The sequence below is a fragment of the Chamaea fasciata genome, unplaced genomic scaffold, assembly GCF_029207755.1.
Source record: "Chamaea fasciata isolate MVZ Bird 193981 ecotype frontalis unplaced genomic scaffold, bChaFas1.0.hap1 SCAF_27, whole genome shotgun sequence".
Lineage (NCBI taxonomy): Eukaryota > Metazoa > Chordata > Aves > Passeriformes > Sylviidae > Chamaea > Chamaea fasciata.
Genome location: NW_027094112.1, coordinates 5,303,270 through 5,325,171, shown reverse-complemented (window position 1 = coordinate 5,325,171; position 21,902 = coordinate 5,303,270). Strand labels below are relative to the sequence as shown.

General features: G+C 65.3%; 2 protein-coding genes across 2 annotated transcripts; one reads left to right on the top strand and one right to left on the bottom strand.

The window, feature by feature from the left end:
• Positions 1 to 404: 404 nt before the first annotated feature.
• On the top strand, positions 405 to 5,761 carry DLX3 (distal-less homeobox 3). The gene is made up of 3 exons (XM_066205111.1): positions 405 to 1,387; positions 2,379 to 2,569; positions 4,702 to 5,761. Exons 1-3 carry the CDS (start codon positions 1,069 to 1,071, stop codon positions 5,029 to 5,031), a joined length of 840 nt encoding a protein of 279 aa, XP_066061208.1. The 5' UTR covers positions 405 to 1,068; the 3' UTR covers positions 5,032 to 5,761.
• Positions 5,762 to 10,340: 4,579 nt separating this feature from the next.
• DLX4 (distal-less homeobox 4) lies at positions 10,341 to 13,804 on the bottom strand. Its single transcript, XM_066205113.1, has 3 exons — positions 13,567 to 13,804; positions 12,402 to 12,595; positions 10,341 to 10,592 (listed from the first exon to the last, which is right to left on the bottom strand). Exons 1-3 carry the CDS (start codon positions 13,802 to 13,804, stop codon positions 10,341 to 10,343), a joined length of 684 nt encoding a protein of 227 aa, XP_066061210.1.
• Between the last annotated feature and the right edge of the window lie 8,098 nt (positions 13,805 to 21,902).

Here is a 21,902-nt window from a genome sequence, read left to right as displayed (position 1 = left end):
CCGCCCGGGTCACGGGCCCAGCCCCCTCCCAGCCCCCCGGCTCCTCTCAGGGGAAGCTCCTGCCCGCAGCAGCAGAGACCCCCGCCCCAAAACAAAAGCCCCCCTTGCAAAGCGCCCCCTCCCCGGGTGCTGGGGACAGCTGCGGACAGCCCTGCGGGTGGCCGAGGGGACACCAGGGCTGGCCCGGGACCACCGGCTGGGTCACGCTGCTGGGGGTCCTTGGGGCAGCAGAGGGGTCACGGCCTGGGTGGAGCTAGGAGAGGGGCACAGACCCCCGGGGGGTATCCCCCCTCCAAAATCAGGGCTTGTCACTGTCCCCAGGTGTCCCCAGCGCGGGGGGAGCGTGGCAGGGCTGGGGGTACGTGAGGATCCTCTTGGAGGGGGGGTCTGCCTGGACTGGGAGAAGCCGGGAGCAGGGCAGGAGTGGGGGGGCCATAACCAAACCCCTAAAGCCCCCCAGGCACGATCCCAAGCACGGATCCATCCCTGTCCCAACCCCCAACCCCCTTTCCCTGCCCCCCAAAGAACACCCCCCAAAAGCTCCTCCAAAAAAAACCCCCCAAAATCCCCCTGTAAACCAGCCCCGTCCTGCCCCCCACCGTGTCCCCCGTGTCCCCAGGGCCCCGCTCCCGCGGACAGGACCCTGCACACTTTATTTACTCCCTCACCCTCCTTCACCCACTCTTTGTTGTTTCTTGAGAGTGAGGGGAAAAAAAAAAAAAAAAAAAAAAAAAAAAAAAAAAAAAAAAAGGAAGGGAGAGAGAGAAGGAAAAAAAAAAAAAAAAAAGAAACCCACACAGGAGGAGGCAGGAGCCTATTTTGCCTCCCAGGCAATATTTCTGGAGCCAATCGGAATGCGCACCCACCCTGCCCTGCTCCCTAATTAAAGGCTTGAAGCAGGCGGCCGGGGCCGGAGGTTTGGGCACAGTCTCTCTCGGTGGCTCCTCTGGAAGCAGCCGCAGCGCCGGATCCCGCTCCGGGCACTCCAGGGCCTCGGCAGCCGCCAGGTTGGGGCGGGGGTCCCCGGCGCGGGGCAGGCAGCTGCCCCCCCCGTCCCCGCTGCCAGCGATGAGCGGCTCATTCGATAAGAAGCTCTCCAGCATCCTGACGGACCTCTCGGGCTCGCTGAGCTGCCATGCAGCCTCCAAGGACTCTCCCACCCTGCCCGAGTCCTCGGTCACCGACCTGGGCTACTACACGGGCCAGCACGATTATTACCCGGGCCAGTCGTACGGGCAGCCCGTGGGCCACTACCCCTACCCGCAGTTCAACCTCAACGGCATCGGCGCCGCCGGCACCTACTCGCCCAAATCCGAATATTCCTACAGCCCCTCGTACCGCCAGTACGGCCACTTCAGGGAGCAGCAGCTCCCGCCGCAGGAGGCAGGTACGGAGCGGGGCCGGGGGGGCCGGGCATGGGCCCGTCCCGGTGATCCTTTGGGGTTCCGGAAGGGGCTTTGGGGGGTTTTACCCGTCCGGGAGTCCCCGGGCTTTGTGGGGTTTTGCCCCTGTCTGTGTTCCCGGTCTTTGTGGGGTTTTACCCCTCAGGTGTCCCCGGGCTTTGTGGGTTTTTAGTCTTCTCTGTGTTCCTGATCTTTGTGGGGTTTTACCCGTCCGGGTATCCCCGGACTTTGTGGGGTTTTGCCCCTCCGAGTGTCGCTGGGTTTTGTGGGGTTTTAGGTCTTTGTGGGGTTTTACCCCTCCGGGTGTCCCTGGTCCTTGTGGGGTTTTAGCCGTCCGGGTGACCCCGATCTTTGTGGGGTTTTACCCCTCTCTGTTCCCGATCTTTGTGGGGGTTTGAGTCTTTCTGGGGTTTAACCCCTCCTGGTGACCCCGATCTTTGTGGGGGGTTAGGTCTTTGTGGGGTTTTACCCCTCTCGATGCCCCCGATTTTTGTGGGGTTTTACCCCTCTCCGTGTTCCCGGACTTTGTGGGGTTTAACCCCTCCGGGTGACCCCGACCTTTGTGGGGGTTTAGGTCTTTGTGGGGTTTTACCCCCCCCCCCCCCCCCCCGGGTCTCCCCAGGGTTTGTGGGGCTTTGCCCCTCTGGATGTCCCCTGTCCTTGTGGGGTTTTAGGACTTTGTGGGGTTTCGCCCCTCGTGTGTCCCCGATCTTTATGAGGTTTTACCCCTCCGGGTGTCCCCAGCTTGGGGACAGGGGGCTGCTGGCGGCTGTTGTGTCTCGGCCACCCCCGGTTCTCCCGTGGGGACGGATCCGTGCCGGACGCAGAGCCCGGGACACATCGCAGAGATGTCCCAGAGCTTGTCACACGGGCCGGGGACACTGCCAGCACCCCGAGCGGGGTGACACCGACCCGGGGCCGGGAACGGCGGCCCCGGGAACCCTTTCCCCGCCTCACCCCGCCGCCCTCCCGCAGTGTCCGTGAAGGAGGAGCCGGAGCCGGAGGTGCGGATGGTCAACGGGAAGCCCAAGAAGATCCGCAAGCCCCGAACCATCTACTCCAGCTACCAGCTGGCCGCCCTGCAGCGCCGCTTCCAGAAGGCGCAGTACCTGGCGCTGCCCGAGCGCGCCGAGCTGGCCGCGCAGCTGGGGCTCACCCAGACACAGGTGAGGGCTGAGGATCCCCCCCGACATCCCAAAATCCCCACCGCGGGCAGCCCAGGAGGAGCCGCCCCGCTGAGGATCCCCCCGACACCCCAAAATCTCCCCCGCGCGCAGCCCAGGAGGAGCCGTCGCTCCCGTGAATCCTGGATTTGTGAAGGATCTGGGAGCCGGGAGGGGGTTTGGGGATCACAGGGATGGAGTTCCCCGCGCGCTGTGGGGTCCCCAGGGTGAGGTTTCCACCTCGGAGCGGATCTGCTCTGCCCGGGGAAAGATGGGGAGGCTGGAGGCAGATTTGGGGTTCATCCCAAAACTCCCCCTGCAGCCGGCCCCACGGTAGAGCCGCCTGTGCCCCACAGGGTTTGGGGCTGGGTCCTGCCCCGGCAGCTGGGCAGATCCCGGGTCGGGGCACACCCGTTGTCCCAGGAATGTGGGGCGCCGAGTCCCGGGACGCTGAGGATGAGTGTTTGGGATGAGTGTTTGGGATCAGGTTCTCGGGACGCCCCATCCCCGCCGCAGCTCCTGACCCCAAACCCTGCCGGAGCCACAGGGAGCTGGGGCCGGGCCCTGCTCCTGCCGCCCGGACTCCCCGAGCTTTCCCCCGGCTCCGGCCGCCCCGTCCCGCTCGGGAGCAGGGATTTGGGGACCGGTTCCACGCCCGCTGTCGCCGGCGCCGGGGTGGCCCTGCAGGCTGGACTGGAAGAGCCGGGACGTGCGGGATGGGCTTCTCCTCCTCCCCGCCAGCCGCGCGGATTCGGGGCCAAACCCTCGCAACTCGGGGTCCCGCCTGGCGCGGGGACTGTGCGGGTGGGAGGGGAGGGGACCGTCCCCGCTGTCCCCGCAGCCCGTGACTCCCCCGCGCCCCAGCGCCGTGCCCTCCCTGCCTCGGGGCTGGCGCCGGCGCCCTTGTGCCGCCCTTGGCCTTCCTCCTCCTCCTCCTCCTCCTCCTCCTCCTCCCTGGGGCGATGAAGCAATCGGGGACACTCGGCAAAGGGCTGACGGAGCGCGTCACCCGCTCCCAGAGGGACATCCTGTTTGGGTGACAAGCGCCGCCACCCCCGCCCCTGGCCCGGGGCGGCCAGCGCCGCCTCGCCCAGCGCGGGGACGCTCCCGACGCCCGGCCCGTGGCGTGACGGCTCCTGGTGACGCCCGTGTCCCCACAGGGGTCTGTGACACCTGGTGACGCCCATGTCCCCACAGGGGTCCCCGTGACACCTGGTGATGCCCGTGTCCCCACAGGGGTCTGTGACACCTGGTGACACCCGTGTCCCCACAGGGGTCTGTGACACCTGGTGATGCCCGTGTCCCCACAGGGGTCTGTGACACCTGGTGATGCCCGTGTCCCCACAGGGGTCCCCGTGATACCTGGTGCCACATGGGTGCTGTGCACAGAGCACGGGGTGCCCGTGTCCAGAGAGTGTCCGTGGGGTGTCCGTGGAGTGTCCGTGGCGTGTCCATGGTGTGTCCATGTCCCCGGTGTGTCCGTGGTGTGTCCGTGGAGTGTCCATGTCCCTGGTGTGTCCCTGGTGTGTCCGTGGTGTGTCCATGACCCTGGTGTGTCCATGGTGTGTCCATGGTGTGTCCATGGTGTGTCTGTGGTGTGTCCATAGTGTGTCCGCGTTCTCGGTGACACTCACACCAAGGGTGTCTTCCCACATGTCCCCTGTCCCGAGGAGTTCCCTGCCATTCACCGTGTGGGGTCCCCGTGATGTCCCTTCCTGAGGCTCCTCATGTGTCACCTGTGTCCCTTGTCCCTTCCTGCGTGCCACACTGTGTCTGGGGTCCCTGTGACCCCCATGTCCCTTGTCCCTTCCTGTGTCTTTTGGGTCCCCGTGACTGTCATGTCCCTTCCCGTGTCCCTGGGGTCACTGTGACCCCCATGTCCCTCCCCGTGTCCCTGGGGTCACTCTGACCCCCATGTCCCAGCTTAGTTCAGTGCCCAGGGAAGTTCCCTGTGACCTCCCATATCTCTTCCCGTGTTTCTGGGCTGCCCGTGACCCTCGTGTCCGGTGTCCCTATGACCCAAATCACCCCATACCCTGTCCCTTCCCCTTCCTGTGCTGGCTCCTGACCCTTTTCCCTGTATCCATCCCATTCCCCTCCCTGGTCTCTGACCCTTTCCCCCCGCCGCCCCGCAGGTGAAGATCTGGTTCCAGAACCGCCGCTCCAAGTTCAAGAAGCTCTACAAGAACGGCGAGGTGCCTCTGGAGCACAGCCCCAACAACAGCGACTCCATGGCCTGCAACTCGCCGCCGTCGCCGGTGTGGGACAGCCCCGGCGGCAGCGCCCGCACCCCGCTGCCGCCGCAGCCGCTGCCCTACAGCTCCTCGCCGGCCTTCCTGGAGGAGCACAACCCCTGGTACCACCCGCAGAACCTCGGCGGAGCCCACGGACCCCACCAGGCGCAGGCGGCGCCCCCGATGCACCACCCGTCCCCCGGGCCCCCCAGCACGGGCGCCGTGTACTGAGCGGGGGGACCCCGCGGGGCTCAGAGACGCTGCACCAACTCCTCGGCCTCCTTTTTTTGGGTTTTTATTTTTATTTTTGCCCTCCCCTCGCTCTGGTTTTTTTGGGGGGGTTTTGCCTTAAAAAAAAAAACACCAAACAGACCCCCCACCCCACCCACCCCCCCTCAAAAACGACACGACGAAGCAACAGCAAAGGAAAGGACACCCCGCCCTGTGCGTCGCCTAAAAAAACTCTTCTCTGCTCATCTCAGGAACCAGAGGACTGCAAAGGCCCCGAAACCTCCGCTCCCGGCGCAGGAAAAAGCTGGAAAAACCCGAAAAAATCCTTCTGCTACTTTTGAATTTCTTGGAAGTTTGTTTTGTTTTGTTTTTTTTGCCATCACTCCCCCCCAACTCCCTGCAAACCCCCCTCGAGAGAAATTTGGGTCCCCCCAAGGAGCCTCATCCCAAACCCCGTCGTTGGAGCTTTGGGTGACGCCGCTGAGCGAGCCCGGATCCCGCCGGGACGGAGGATTTGTGTCACCGCTGTCGCGACAGGGACCTGTCTGCCCCCAGCAGAGGGGGATGTGCTCGGCCCTGGCTCCGAAATCCAGGGTTTTTTTGGGAGGGGGGTCACGGACACCCCACGGGACCCTCATCCCGGCCGGAATCACCCGGGACCGTGCTCAGACCAGAAGGTGGTGATTTAAAATGATATTAAAAATTTTGGGCTTGGGGTGGGAGGGTGGCGGGGAGGGAAATATTTTAATATTTAAGCAGTTCGGGAACGGTTTTAAGTTATTGTTGAAAGAGGAAAAAAAAAAAAAAGGAAAACCCCCCCCCCTCGCGTTCATCTCCGTTTTCTGGCTGTGCCTCCAGCTGTGGGTAAAGGAACGGCGAAAATGCCTCTTTATTTTCTTTTTTAAGGAAATCGACGACTTATTTTAAAGGATAAAATACATACATATATATATATATATATACATACATATATATATATATATAACCGAGCTCTTTCCTATTTTTTAAGAGAATAACGCTATTTTTTTAAAGCAGCAAAGTGCCGTTTTAAGGAGTGTTCATAGTGTTGTACAGTCCCGGGGATTTATTTATGTTGCCTTCTATAAATAGGGGTGGTTTTTTGGGGGGGAGGGGGGGGAACCAAAAAAACAAAAAAAAAAACAAAACAGGGAGTGTACATAAGGTTCGTTTGTATAAAGTTGTTCCAAACCAAACTGGTTTCGGTCTGGGGTTTTTTTTTGGGGGGGGGGGTGTATTTTTTTGTCTATATATATATATTTTTTTTTTCCTAAGGAAAATCCCCCCCCGGTGGATGGGAACCCCCCTCGGGTGTCCCTGAGCGTCCTTTGCTCCTTCCCCAGGGAACCCAAAGCCGGGCTGGAAGTGTTCATTAATAAAAGTTCTCAGTTTAAAGCTCCAAACTCCAGGGTTTTTTCCCCCCCCCCCCCGGTTTCTGGCGGTTTTTGGGGAGCAGCGTTTGGGGTTTTTCCACCTCGGGAAATGCGGATTTCAACGCTCCGTCGCCCCATTTTTGGGGGGACAGCTGGGCGTGGGGTGGCAGCGGGTGGTGCCGGCTCACCCCAAATCCCGCCTTGTCCTGCTGAGAGAGGATTTTGGGGCAGGGAAAGGAATTTTTTTTTTTCCCGGTTTTTAGAGGATCCCGACGCTTCCCTCCCGCTGCTCGTACTGGGACCAGTGAACTCCCAGCCCCGCAGGCTGGAGTCTGTCCCCATGTCCCTTTTGGGGACAACGAGGTGGGGGACAGGACAAACCCCCAGATTCCAAAATCCCGTGGGATCCCCGCGGAGAGGGCGCCGTCCCCGGCAGCGCTGTGGGGTTGAGGCGCTCCGGTGACCCCAAAAGCCGCGGTGGGGTGTCCGGGGCTGGGGTGCCCCTGTCCTGCTGTCCCCGGTGTCACCTGCCTCGTGTCACGGGGGTGGGGGTCCCATCGTCCCCCCAGAGCTGTCCCCATCACCCCCATGGCCGTGGGGACCCCAAAAACCCCCTCGATGGCCGCGGGGACCCCAAAACCCCACAGGGCCCCGTTCCCCTGGGGGAGGCTCCAGCGCCAGAGCTCGGCATGTCCCCAGTGTCCCCAGATCTGTCCCCACTGTCCCCATCCCCAAATCCGCGCGGGGACAGCCTCCCACCGAGCCCCCAAATCCCCCCAGGAGCTGCAGCCCCAAACCCCAAATCCCCAATCCCACGGGAGGAGGAGGAAGCGGAGCGGCGGAGGGAGCGCGGAGCTCCGCGGTGTGAGCCGGCGCTGCTGGGGAAGTTTCGGTTTAGTTTTTATTTAATTCTTTTTTTTTTCTTTCTTTTTTTTTTTTTTTTTCATTTAGAGGAGGAGGAGGAAAAGAAAAAAAAAAAAACCAAACCCAAAAAACCCCGAGAAGGCGGCGGGTTACATATCCAGGGATTATGTAAATCCCGGGCGCCGCATCGCCCAGGGCCAGGCGCCGGCCCTGCTCCCTCCCAGCGCTGCTGCCTCGGGAATGGGATCCGGGAAAACTTTGGGATCACGGGGATCCCCCTGCCCGCCCTCCAGAGGGTCCCCCGAGCTCCCGCCCCCCTTTTGTCCCCCTCACCCCCAGCCCCCGGAGGGGTCACCAGCGGCTCCTCCTGGCACAGATGTGGCCAAAACCCCCGGAATTCCCAAAAAAGACCCCGAGATCCTTCCCCGGGGCCGGGCCCGGTGTCCTGGCACACTCCTGGAAATGGGAACAGACATGGGATGGGAATGGGAATGGGAATGGGAATGGGAATGGAACAGGAATGGGAGCCATCGGTACAGGCCCCACAGGGGTGGGGACACCCCCCCACTGTCCCCAGCATCCCTGCCCTGTCCTGGCACAGGCACAGAGTGACCTTCCCTCGTCATCCCAGTCATCCCAGTTATCCCAGTTATCCCAGTTACCGACAGCCCCGGGATGGCAGGACGCGGTTGAGTGGGTTCTGGCAGGGAGGGTGACAGTGCCAGGGGAGGTGGCAGTGCCAGGGGTGACAGTGTCAGGGGAGCAGAGGTGGCAGTGACAGGGGATGTGACAGTGCCAGGGTTGGCAGTGCCAGGGGTGACAGTGCCGGGGGTGGCAGTGCCGGGGGTGGCAGTGCTGGGGGAGGTGACAGTGTCAGGGGATGACCATGAGGAGGGTGACAGTGCCAGGGGTGGCAGTGCCGGGGGGTGGCAGTGCCAGGGGTGGCAGTGCCGGGGGGTGACAGTCCCCACGTCCCCGCGCTGTCACCCCGGGCCCAGCGGAGCCCTGCCAGCGCTCTCTCGGTTCCTGCCCCGTTGCGACACCTGCGGCCCTTGCGTCACCCGGTGCCAGCCCCGGGAGCGGGGGCAGCGCCCGCCCACGGCCCGGCCCGGCCCGGCAGCCCCGGAGCCCGGCCCGGCCCTGCGCTCGCCCGCCGGAGTCACGGCCCCACAAACGGGGCAGCGGTGCTCCCGTGGGATGCCTCCGTCCCCATCCTCCTGCTGGGGACAGGGAGGTGACACCGCGGACCTGATGTCGTCCCTCAGCATGGGAAACTCGATGGGAAACTCTCCCCTCTTCCAGCAATCCCATCCCCATCCCTAAATCCTCTGTGGGGAGGGTGGTCTCCGTCCCACCGGGAAAATCCCACTGGGATTGTCACCCACCACCGGCCTGGCCGTGTCCCAGTCCCTGGGTGCCACATCCCCCCGTGGGGACAGCTGGGGACACCCACCCTGCGGGGTCAGCACACCAAACCCCTCGGCTGAGGGATCCGAGCTCTCCCAGGGTGGGCGGGAATGGGGAGATGGGAATGGGGACATGGGAATGGGGAGATGGGACTGGAACACGGGAATGGGACATGGGAATGGGACACGGGAATGGGGAGATGGGAATGGGGACATGGGAATGGGGACACGGGAATGGGATATGGGAATGAGACATGGGAGTGAGACATGGGAGTGGGGACATGGGAATGGGACATGGGGATGGGGACACAGGGACGGGACATGGGGGTCCCCAGTGCCACCGACCCCAGACAGGACATCCCCAGGCTCCATCCCAGCCCCAATCCCTGATCCTGATCCTGATCCTGATCCCGACCCCTCAGGTGGGATCACGGGGGGTTTGTTTGTGCCAGGGGGTCCCAGGGGGTTTGTCCCTCTGCCTGGGCAGCCCCGGGGGGATCTCTCCCCCTCCCCGGGTGACAAACCCCCAGCGGGGTGGGGAAAAGCGGGAAATGACGACGTGGAAAGAAAGAGAAATGCCAAGGATTTATTTTCTGGCTTCTGGGAGCACGAAGCCAAAGCTGCTGAGGGAAATCACCCCCCGCTCCCAAAACAACCCCGCCTGGCTCTCAGGGCTGGGTGTCCCCGTGTCCTCCCAGTGCCACCCCTGCCGGGGTGACATCTCCAACTGCTCCAAACTGCCCCAGATTCCCACAGGAGGAGCCCCTGGAGAGCCCCGGCCTCACAGTTCCTCTAATTGGGCTCCATTTGGGGCAGATTTTTGGGGGGGACACAGTCCTGCACCCCCAGCCCCTCTGGGCGGTTTTCCCGGGAACTGGGAGAGCCGGAGGTTCTGGCTGGAAGCGTCTCCCCCAAACCAGGGGCACCCCAAAGCCACCCTGAGTGTGGAGGAGCCGAACCCGCCGACGTTCATAAATGGGGGCACAACCAAAACCGGCAGAATCCATAAACAAAACCCGACAGAATCCACAAACAACCCCGGGCCGGGGGGACCCCCAGCCCCTCCCGGTGTCCCCGTGTCCCCTGTCCATCCATGGGGACACCCGGACCCGGGTCCTGTCCCTCTGGGTGCTGGGTCACTGCGGAGTGTGACAGAGCAGGACACCCGCGGGTCTCTGCAGGTCGTTGTCACCTTCCTCCTCCTCCTCCTCGTCCTCCTCCATCCGCGGGGTTCCCCCGGGTCTTCACTGCACTCCCAGTCCCCCGGGGGGCAGCGGCAGAGGGCCCCCCTCAGTGTCCCTTAATGTCCCTCACTGTCCCTCAGTGTCTCTCAGTGTCTCTGGGTGTCCCTCAGTGTCTCTCAGTGTCTCTGGGTGTCTCTCAGTGTCTCTGGGTGTCCCTCGGTGTCCCTCAATGTCTCTCACTGTCCCTCGGTGTCACTCAGTGTCCCTCAGTGTCTCTGGGTGTCCCTCGGTGTCACTCAGTGTCCCTCAGTGTCTCTGGGTGTCCCTCGGTGTCTCTCGGTGTCTCTCAGTGTCTCTGGGTGTCCCTCGGTGTCTCTGGGTGTCTCTCAGTGTCTCTGGGTGTCCCTCGGTGTCTCTCTCAGTGTCCCTCAGTGTCCCTCTGTCCCTCCAGCTCGGTGGCAGTGTCACATCACGGGGGCCCTGGGCACGGCGTCCTGCGGCTGTGGCGGGTACCAGGCCCCGAAGGTGTTGATGTAGGGCCCGGGGGGCAGCGGGGGGGGCCCCTTGCCGGGCCCGGGGAGGTCCCAGAGCGGGGACAGGCCGGGGGACAGGGCGGGGACGCCGTGCGGGGGCTGCGGGTCCCCCTCGGGGACACTCGGGCCCTGCTTCAGGATCTTCTTGTACTTGGAGCGCTTGTTCTGGAACCAGATCTTCACCTGGGGGCAGAGGGAGGGCCGTGAGAGCGGGGAGAAGGAAACCCCCACCTTTAACCATTGCAGACCACCCAGGGCCCCGTTTTTGGGGGGTCGGGGGGATGACCCGGGTTGGGAGCCCGACTCTTCACACCCCACCTCCCAGGCGGGGGGAGAACTTGGGGAGAGGCACCGGGGGCCCGCAGAGCGAGGCAGAGCCCCCAGGAGTGACCCAGGAGTGTCCCAGGAGTGTCCCCAGGAGTGTCCCAGCAGTGTCCCCAGCAGTGTCCCCAGCAGAGTCCCCAGCACTGTCCCCGCAGTGTCCCCAGCACTGTCCCCATCAGTGTCCCAGCACTGTCCGCATCAGTGTCCCAGGAGTGTCCCCGCAGTGTCCCCATCAGTGACCCATCAGTGTCCCTGCAGTGTCCCCATCAGTGTCCCAGCAGTGTCCCAGCAGTGTCCCAGCACTGTCTCCATCAGTGTCCCCATCAGTGTCCAATCAGTGTCCCCGCAGTGTCCCCAGCAGTGTCCCAGCGGTGTCCCATCAGTGTCCCAGCAGTGTCCCCGCAGTGTCCCCGCAGTGTCCCCGCAGTGTCCCCATGTCCTCCCGGTGCCGTGCCGTGCCGTGCCTGGCTGCGCAGCCGGCCCCGCTCATTCACTCCTCTCCCCGCCGTCCCCCCCGCGCTCCGCCGGCAGGTTCCCACTTGTCCTCCTCTCCCTCTCCCTCCCTCCCTCCCTCCCCGGCTTTATGAGCTCTCTTCGCCCCCGGCTGCGGGGCTGCACCGCCGCCGCCTGCCTGTCTCTCCCCATCGCCTTCAAAAACCCACCGGCCCCGGAGCGGGCACGGCCGGGCCGCCAGCCAGGCTCCGGGGCTGGGAAAGTCCCGCTGCCGCCGGGAGGTGCGGGCAGGGGCGCCCCGAACCCCGGCCCTGCGGGCCCACCGGCGCCAGCTCCCCCCGCCGCGCCCCGCCCGCCTCGGCTCGGCCCGGCTCGGCTCGGCTCCAGCAGCCCCGCCGCTGGCTCTCCCGGTGGGCACGGGGAGCGGCCCGGTGGGGCTGGGACAGACCTGGGTGGCACCGGGACAGACCTGGGGCTCAGGGACGGCTCTGGGGGGCTCAGGGACGGCTCTGGGGGGCACTGGGACAGCCCTGGGGGGCTCAGGGATATCTTGGGGGGCTCAGGGACAGCCCTGGGGGGCTCAGGGATATCTTGGGGGGCTCAGGGACAGCCCTGGGGGGCTCAGGGACAGCTTGGGGGGCTCTGGGATAGCCCTGGGTGGCACCAGAATAGCTCCGGGTAGCTCTGGGACACCCCTGGGTAGCTCTGGCATAGCCCTCGGTGGCACCAGGACAGCTCTGGGTGGCTCAGGGACAGCTCCTGGTGGCTCTAGGACAGCCCTGGGTGGCTCAGGGACAGCTCCTGGTGGCTCTAGGACAGCCCTGGGTGGCTCAGGGACAGCTCCAGCGGCTCTGAGATGGCTCTGGCCAGCACAGGGACAGCTCTGGGTGGCTCTGGCTGGCACAGGGACAGCCCCGGTGGCACAGGGACAGCCCTGGATGGCTCAGAGACACCCCTGGGTGGCTCTGGGATGACTCTGGCTGCCACAGGGACAGCTCCAGTAGCTCAGAGACGGCTCTGAGTGGCTCTGGGACATCCTTGGGTGGGTCAGGGGCAGCTCTGGCTGGCACAGGGACAGCCCTGGGTGGCTCTGGGCGGCACAGAGACAGATCCAGTGGCTCAGGAACGGCCCCCGGTGGCTGTGGGTGGCTCTGGGACACCCCCGGTGGCTGTGGGTGGCTCAGGGACAGCCCCGGTGTCCCCGCGGGGCCGTACCTGTGTCTGGGTGAGCCCCAGCTGTGCCGCCAGCTCGGCGCGCTCGGGCAGCGCCAGGTACTGCGTCTGCTGGAAGCGGCGGTTCAGCGCCTGCAGCTGCAGGCTGGAGTAGATGGTGCGGGGCTTGCGCAGCTTCCTGCCCCTCCCGCCCGGCCGCGGGACCCCCCCGGGCACGGCCGGGCGCCTCTCGGGCTCTGCGGAGGGGGGACGGGGGACACGGGACGTCAGACTCACAGGGGGGGGGTCAAAAAACACCCCAAAAACCACCCCAAAAACACCTTAAATCCACTTCGAAACCATCCCAAAAATACCCCCAAAGCACCCCAAAAACACCCCAAAAACCACCCCCAAAACACCCCCCAAACACACCCCCAAAATACCCCCAAAGCACCCCAAAAACACCCCAAAACCCATTCCAAATCCCCCCCCAACCACCCCAAATCCCCCCCGGCTCACCCCCGCGGATCCCGGGGGTGTCTGTGGCGGGGGGGGGGATATCGGGGGTCGGGGGCCGCCTTTCGCTGCTGTTTAAACCTCGGGTAAGTCAGAACGAGGGGACAAGCAGGGGCCGGATGTGACAATTCACGCGGTGTCACCGTCCCCGTCCCGCAGCACGTGGGACACGGGCCTGGGCCTGGCCTGGGGGCTCCCTGGGGGATGGGGGTCCCGGGGGACAGCCGGGGGTCCCAGGGGACGGGATGTGACAGCCGGGGGTCCCAGGGGACACCCGGGGGTCCCAGGGGATGGGATATGACAGGTGGGGGTCCCAGGGACAGGATGTGACAGCCGGGGGTCCCAGGGGACACCCGGGGGTCCCAGGGGATGGGATGTGACAGGTGGGGGTCCCAGGGACACGATGTGACAGCCGGGGGTCCCAGGGGACACCCGGGGGTCTCAGCCTGGAGGGTTCCGGCTCACAGAGGCTGACGCTCCCCGTGCCCGCGGCTCCTCGAAGCCACCCACGTGTCCCCTGCGGGTCGGAGCGCTCCGGGAGCGGGGGGGAGACCACCCCCGAGTCCCCCTGAGCTCCCCGAGCCCCCCCAGGACCCCTCACTCAGCCCGGCCCACCCCCGACGGCTCCATCCCAGCTTAATCCCGGGGCGGGTGCGCGACCCCCGAGCCCCCGGGACCCCCGAGACCCCCACGCCCCCCGAGCCCCCCTTACCTGTGTCCTGCAGCCCGGCCGCGGGGCCCGGGGCGTGCGGGGCGCCGGGGGGCGGGAAGGGCAGGTAGGGCCCCCCGGGGGTCCCCGCGGGGTACGGGAAGGGCCCGTAGGGGGAGCAGGGGAAGGGCGGGGGCTGGGGGTCGTGCAGGGGGTAGTGCTGGGGGGCGCCGAGCTCCAGGAACGCGCCTTTGGACGGGTCGGAGCCCAGCAGGGTCTCGGTCAATGAGCTCATGGTCATGGTCGGGCCGGGCCGGGCCGGGCTGTGCCCGCAGCCCCCCGAACCGAGCCGGGCCGAGCCGAGCCGAGCCGGGCCGGGCCGGGCCGAGCCGAGCCGAGCCCCCGCCGCCCCCCGACGGCTCCGGCAGCCGCGGCCCGGGGATGCCCCGAAGGCCCCGCCCCCGCCCCGCCTACTCAGTGACGTCACTCCCGGGGCACCCCCTTCACCCCCCCCATTGCGTGGGGACCCCCTCCAGGCCATCCCCTCCCCTTGTGTCACTGGGACCCCTCCCCGGGGCTGGGGGGACACCCAGACCCCCCCAGGGGGACACGGGGGGGCAAGGGACAGCTCCGGGGACAGGCAGGGGACAGCTGAGGCCACCCGCACTCAGCTCACCCACGGGGGACACGGGGACACGGGGACACGGACACGCGGGTCCGGAGGGACACCGAGGGACATTGAGGGACATTGAGGGACACCGAGGAACATTGAGGGGGCTCTGGGGGCACTCCCGGGATGCCAGACGCGGGTGGGACCTCCCGAGCCACCGCTCCAGGCCGGTGACAACCCACCCGGCCGGTGACAACCCTCAGTGACCCCGGCGGGGCCTCGGGCCGGGGGGGACCCCCAGCCACCACACCGCACCCCAAAAACGGCCACAAACCCCTTCGGGAGCTGCTGTCACCGCCTCCGGGGACAGCCAGCGGAGCTGGTGGCGGGGTCAGCGGGGCTGCGATGGCTTTGGGGACAGCGGGGTGACACGGCGGGGAGGGGAGCGCTGTCCCCGCGGGAGCGGTGACAGCGGGGAGCTGTCCCCTCCCTGTCCCCACCCTCGCACTGGGCCGGGGCCCGGCCGTGTCTCCGTGCGGCCACCGCCTCTGAGTCACCCGCGGCGGGGACAGCGCTGCGACAGAGATAAAATAACCCGGCTCGGGGACACGCGGGGACTGTGTCCTGCCCCCCTTGGGGACACTCAGGGACCGTGTCCTGCTCCCGGGACACGCGGGGACTGTGTCCTGCCCCCCTTGGGGACACTCAGGGACCGTGTCCTGCCCCCGGGACACGTGGGCACCGTGTCCTGCCCCCCTTGGGGACACTCAGATACCGTGTCCTGCCCCCGGGACACTCAGATACCGTGTCCTGCCCCCCTTGGGGACACTCAGATACCGTGTCCTGCCCCCCTTGGGGACACTCAGGGACCGTGTCCTGCCCCCGGGACACGTGGGCACCGTGTCCTGCCCCCCTTGGGGACACTCAGGGACCGTGTCCTGCTCCCGGGACACGCGGGGACTGTGTCCTGCCCCCCTTGGGGACACTCAGATACCGTGTCCTGCCCCCCTTGGGAACACTCAGGGACCGTGTCCTGCCCCCGGGACACGTGGGCACCGTGTCCTGCCCCCCTTGGGGACACTCAGGGACCGTGTCCTGCCCCCGGGACACGCGTGGACCGTGTCCTGCCCGGCTCGGGGACAGCCCAGCCTCACCCTCCAGTCCTCCCGCTGCCCTCTGTCCCCACCCGAGGCGCCGGTGGCACCTGGGGACAATCCCCGGCGTAGCCCGGCACTGTCCCCTCGGTGCTGCGCCGTCCCCGGGATGATCCCCGGGACCCCAAAACCCACATGTGGGGGGCGAAACCTCAGCAGCCCCACAGAGCTCCGGGGACCAAGAGGGGAAAGTCCCCGCAGCCCCCCCGGCCCCGAGCGGCGGCGGCCGGAGGAGAACCCCAGATGCCGGCAGATGTTCGGCAGCCGTGCCCGGGGAAGGAGAGCCCGGCGCAGGCGGCACCGAGGGCGAGGAGCGCGGGAGAAGCTCCGCGGGCCCGCTTTGATGCCGGCGCTCACTTTCCCCGCCGTGACTCAGCCCCCACGGGCCGCGGGGCGGGTGCCGGCTTGCCGGGCTCGGCTCCTCACCCGGCCCCGGGGGGCACAGAGGGGGGGCCGGGAGTGGGGGTGGCACCCCACACACACACACACACACACACATCTCCTCGTGGGGGATCCCATAAATGTCCCGGAGTTGGATCCGGGACGGGGCGGGGGGGGCGGGGGGGGCACAGAGCCCATTTCCCAGCGCTCCGTGTGAGGTGGATGGGAGGATTAGCCGTAATTAATAAAAGTGACACAAAATGTTCACCCTAAAGCAGGGGAGCCGGGCCCCTGTGCCGGGGGCTCCAGGACGGTGTCCCCAGGGGGGTTTGGGGACAATATTTGCCCTCAGGCAGGAGCAGGGGGGACACCCGGGGGGCAATTCCCTGCTGGGGTGAAGGGGCACAGCTCTGTTCTGCCAGGGGTGGAAGGAGGGATGGGAGCTCTCCCCATCCCAAATCCCAAAGCCCAAAGCCCAAAGCCCAAATTCCAGATCCCAAATCCCAAATTCCAGATCCCAGATCCCAAATCCCATCCCACCGAGCCAGTGGGGAGGGTCCTCCCCCCATTTAGGGATCTCCGGGGGGGACCCATGGGAAGGGGCAGCCCAGGGGGAGCAGCGGGACAGTGGTGACGCCATCCTCATCCTCCTCATCTTCCTCCTCCTCCTCCACCCTCTGGGTCGGGGGTCTGAAGGTGCCAATTGCAGCCCCGTTCTGTGCCAAGGCTGGGCACAGGGCACAGGGCACAGGGACAAGGAAAGGGCTAGGGACAGGGACGGGGACAGGGACAGGGATGAGGACGGGGACAAGGCCAGGGACTGGGACAGGGATGGGACAGGAACAGGGACAAGGCACAAGACAGGACAGGGCACAGGGCACAGGGCACAGGGCACAGGGCACAGGGCATAGGGCACAGGGACAGAGGTGGGGACAGGGATGGCACAGGGACAAGGACAGGGATGGCACAGGGCCAGAGGGCAAGGCACAGGGATGGCACAGGGACAGGGACAAGGCACAGGGATGGCACAGGGACAAGGACAGGGCCAGGGATGGCACAGGGCCGGGGGACAAGGCACAGGGATGGCACAGGGCCGGGGGACAAGGCACAGGGATGGCACAGGGACAGGGACAAGGCACAGGGATAGGGCCAGAGACGGGACAGGGACAGGGATGGCACAGGTATGGCACAGGGACAGGGCCAGGGCCAGGGATGGCACAGGGCCAGGGGACAAGGCACAGGGATGGCACAGGGACAAGGACAGGGCCAGGGATGGCACAGGGCCAGGGGACAAGGCACAGGGCCAGGGCCAGCCTCGCCCGCTCCAAACCCCTTTGGGAGAAGGGACAAACCCCGGCACAGCCCCCGGAGCTGGCAGAGCCCTCGGTGTCACCGGGGGCCGTTTTTTGGGACTCTCCGGGGACAGACGCGGGCCCGGGGCACGGCCGGGTCGGGTGCCAACCTCTCGGTGTCACCGGGGGCTGGCGCGGACGGCACGGGGCTATTGGAGCGGAGCTGAGGCTTGGGAGCGGCGCCCCTGCTGCCAAGACAAACACATCGCCTCAACCCGTGTTAAATTAAAAAAAATAAAATAATAAAATAATAAAAATAAATCACGGGGGAGCTGGGAGCCAAGGCCCGGCCTCGGCGGCGGCGCTGGAAGGTGCCGGCACACGCCGAGCCCCGCGCCGGGGCCGGGAAGGCGCCGGGGACACGCCGGGACGGTGTCGCCGGTTGTCACCTGGCCCGGGGGATGCTCCCGGGATCCACCCGGCCACAGCTCGGGGCTTCTTCCCGTCCGCCGGGGCTGATGGAAGCAGCCGGGATTAAAGGAGGGGGAAAAAAGAAAGCGCAGGGATGGGCTTGTGAGGAGGGAGGGAGGGAGGGAGCGGGGAACGCGTGTGCCAGGTAAAACCAACCCCAAAGATCCCCCCCCGAGATAAAGGGAGATCCCAACAGCTGTAATTAGGCTGGAGATAGAGCGGCGCGGGGAAAGCCTGGAGCCAGGAGCAGGAATTCTGGCTTCGCGGCGGCCCGAGGAGAAGTTAATAACAAGGCGAGCGGAGCGGGGAGCAGACAGCCTGGCGTCTGCCCTCCCACACGGCCGCGCTGCCACCGCCGCGATATCTGCGGGCCGCAATGGTCCCGGGGCGGGCGGGGACACCGGCCGGGCTCCCCGCCACGGCCCCTCCCGGCCTCGGGGGCGTCTGGTCACCGGGAAAAGCCGCCCCGGGGGGAGCGGGGGGGGCGAGGGGACGGCGGGGACAATCCTCGGGGACAGGGGAGGGACAAACTCGCGGCCCCAGGGGCTGCTCCTGCCCCGGAGGGGTTTGTCCCCTGGATGGTGCCACGCACCCGGGGGTCACGAGGGGACGTGACCCGATGGCGCAGGGGTGGCCCCGGGGGACGGAGGGACGTGGGAGGTGACAGCGATGTCACAGCAGGGGCTGGGCGGTTGCGGAGGGACACAAGGGACGGGGAAGCTCGCCTCGGTTTCCTCCCCCCTCCTTCCCCTCCCCTTTTTCTTTTAAAAGCTCCGAGGAGTTCTGGATTTGAAGTTTTCTGCCAGAAGCAGCTCCAGAAGCGGCTCTGGAGCCTGGATGGGCTCGGGGAGGAGAACCCCGGCTCCCATTAGGAGTTCCCATCTGGATTTCCAGCACCCAGAGGGTCTGCAGCGGGTGTGGTGCCCCCAAAATCCCCACCCAGGGGTGGAAATCGGCATTTCCCCCACGCCAGGACCCCACAGCACCCGGGAATCAGCATTGCCCCAACGCCAAAGATTTGGGTTCAGAACCTCCAAAATATTCCTCAGGACTCTTGATGTTTTTTAGGAAAGTGAAGGCGTCAAAGGGCCCCGGTGGAAACAACAACGAGAGACGGCCCGGGAGGGAAAATCCCGGATTCCCAACCCTGCTGGGAGGGATGGAGGAGCGGGGAAGAGGGGAGAATTCCTGAATTCCTGTTTGGAGAGGAGCAAACTTGGCCCCATAAACGTGGAGGTGACTGTTCTGTCATTCCCAGCCCATTCCCAGCCGATTTACCCACGAGAGGTGACAGCAGGGCAGATTCCCAAATCCCAAATCGCAATTCCCAAATCCCAGATCGCAAATCTCAATTCCTAAACCTCAGCTCCCAAATCCCAGATCCCAAGTCCCAAATCCCAAATCTCAAATCCCAAATCTCAGATCCCAAGCCCCAAATCCCAATTCCCAGACTCCAGATCCCAAATCCGAGATCCCAGACCCCAAACCCAGCCCCACAGAGCTCCCCAAATCCCGGCCCCCCTTCTGCCCCCCAGCCCCGTGTGGGGTCACCAGTGGGGTCAGCGCTGTCCCCAGCCAGGACCGGTGGCTTTGGGGAGATCCCAATCAGCGCCCCCACGCTCTGGTTAATTAACAGAGGGACAATTAGCGGTGGAGGAAATTGTTCCTCTCCTCGTGCCGTTCCCGGTGTTTTTGGCCGGGGTTTTGTTGTTGTTGTTGTTCTCCGCGTGTGCCGGGGACCGGGAATTCCTGGAGCCTCTGGGGCTGAATTCCCGGGCTCCGGCAAAGTTCTCCCTGGTTCTCCCTGGATAAAAACTCCGCGTGGGTTTTCCTGGATAAAAATCCCTTGTGGGTTTTCCCTGGATAAAATCCCGCGTAGGTTTTCCTGTGGCAGAGTGACACTGGCAGGGTGACACTGGCATGGTGACACCGGCAGGGTGACACTGGCAGAGGTGGCGTGGTGACACCAGCAGAGTGACCTTGGCAAGGCTGCCATGGTGACACTGGCAGGATGACACTGGCAGGGCTGGCAGTGTGATGCTGGCACGGTGACACTGGCACGGTGACACTGGCAGGGTGACACCAGCAGGGCGACACCAGCAGGGCTGGCACGGTGATACCGCCAGCTCGTGCAGTGACACCCCCACACCCAGGTGACCCCCGCTGTCACAGCCGGTGACATCCATGTCCCCAAATCCCGGAGGCACCGAGCGCTTCCCCGCGGAGCCCCGGGGCCAGCCCGGGCCGGTCGGGGCGGTGTCACCTGCCGTGTCACCTGCCATGTCCCCACGCCGCCGCGGCTCGCAGGTGACAATTAGTGGCGGTGACAATCCGGGCAGCACGCGCCGGGCATTTCCATCCCCGGGGAGCTCGGCAAGGAGGGAGGGACAGCCGGGGACGGAAAATGTGTCATTAGGGTGTCATTAAGAGGCGCCCAGGAGTCTCCCGGGGACCGGTCGCTGCCACCCCGGCGGCTCCCAGGTGACAAAATCCCCCCGGGCACGGCCCCGAGGGCTCGGGGGACCTGCCCCGGGGGATGCGACATCATCAGGGGCGCTGTCACAGCTCCCAAAGCCGGGCAGGACCGTCCTGTCCCCGTCCCTGCCAGTGGGTGACCCGGCCCCAAAATCCAGTGATGGCTTTTCCTGTCCCTGGGAGCATCCCCGTGTCACTGGTGACACACGAACCCCTCCAAGTGCCACCCTGCCACCCTCACCCAGGCCGAAAACCCCAGGTTTGAGGCCCAAAATTCCAGATTTGAGGCCCAAAATCCCAGATTTGAACCCCAACCCCCCGTTCCTCGCTGCCCCCCAGTTCCCGCTGCCCTGCCGGTGCCTTTCCCGCGGAACGCCCCCCGCCCCTCAGGCCCCTTGCAGCTCCCGGATCGTTCCTGGTTCAGCGGGCGCCAAATGGGGCTGGAATTCCCAAATCCCCCCGCGGAGGAGCGGCCGCCCCATAACCCAAACCCCGGTTCCTCCCGGGGGGGCCGCGGTTCCCTTTGAACGTCCCCGGGCCCGGCTTTTGTCCCCTTTGTCCCGGGAAGTCGCACCTGGAGGCGGCCGGGCCCCGCAGGGATCCCGGTTCCTCCCGCTTTGTCCCCGTTCATCCCGCTTTGTCCCCGTCCTGTGGGTTGGGGTCCCCGCGAGGGGTGACAGGGGTGACCCGGGGGGGGGTTGGGTTTGGAACGGGGGTGACCCCACAAAGGTGCCAGAACGTTCCCCGGTGTGTCCCAGTCACCCAGGGCGGGGTGTCCCTTGTCCTTATCCCTGTCCCCACCTCGTCCCCATCCCTGTCCCCATCCCCGTGTCCCTGTCCCTGAGACCACCATCAATTAAATTCCTCCTCCCGGAGGAGAAATACGCAAACAAAACAGACAAATTCTAAAAAATATACATTTAAAAAAAAAAAAAACCTTTTTATTTTTTTTAAATATATAATTCGTTTTCTTGAAGCTGCGCGAGAGCAAAATGCAAACACTGAAAAGCACAAAAAAATTAAAGCAACGCCTGTGGGACCGGAACAAGGGACAGGGACAAGGGACAGGGACAGGGGCCACCGGGGCCACCAGGGCCGAGACCCCAAATCCCCGGGCAGGGCAGCCCGGAGCCCGGCAGGATCCTCCCGCAGCCCCGGGGGCAGAAGGTGGAGCTCGGGGCCACCTCGGCTGCCAGGGCTCGGTCACCCGGTGCCACCGGCCGGGACGGGACCTGCCGGGCCGGATTCCTGCCGGGACGCCGCTGCCAGCGCCGCGGATCAAAGGCCGCGGGGACGGGGACGTGTGAGCCCGGCTCACGTGGGGCAGGGCCGGGAATGCCGTGGGGAGCTCAGCATCCTGCCCCACATCCCCGGCGCCTCCTCCCAAACACAACCGGGCCCGGCCTGGCGCCCCAAAAGCAGAATTCCCGCTCCAAACCCGGTTTTGGGACGAGCGGGATCATTCCCTGTCCCCACACATCATCTGGCTTTCATAGGGAAGAGACCTTGCTGTGCCCTCCTGGATGGGAGCCACCCCAACCCTCCCAAACCCAACCAGGCCTGGTCTGATGTCCCAAAAGGAGAATTCCCGCTCCAAACCCGGCTCTGGGAGGAGCGGGGTCGTTCCCTGTCCCCACACATCATCTGGCTCCCATGGGAGCCTCGCTGTGCCCTCGCTGTCCCTGCAGGGCTGGGAGCCACCCCAGACACCAAATCCTGCAGGATCCGCTCGGCTCTGGGGTTTTCCCGGTCCCACAGGGAATTGTGCCTTGCCATGACCCGGGATTCCATCCCAGAGGAGCAGAGGGATCCTCATCCAGGAGATCAAACCCAGCATCACCCCGGGGAGCAGGGGAACCCTTCCAGGCTGGCCTGGGGCTCCTCCAGCTCCTGACCCTAAAGGAAATGGGTTTGGGATTTCAGGAATCCCCGGCCTGCCCCTTCCGTGCTGCCATCCCCAGCCGGGAGTGAGGATTTCCCCTTTACCCATTTCCCACCCCCCACTCCGAATTCCTG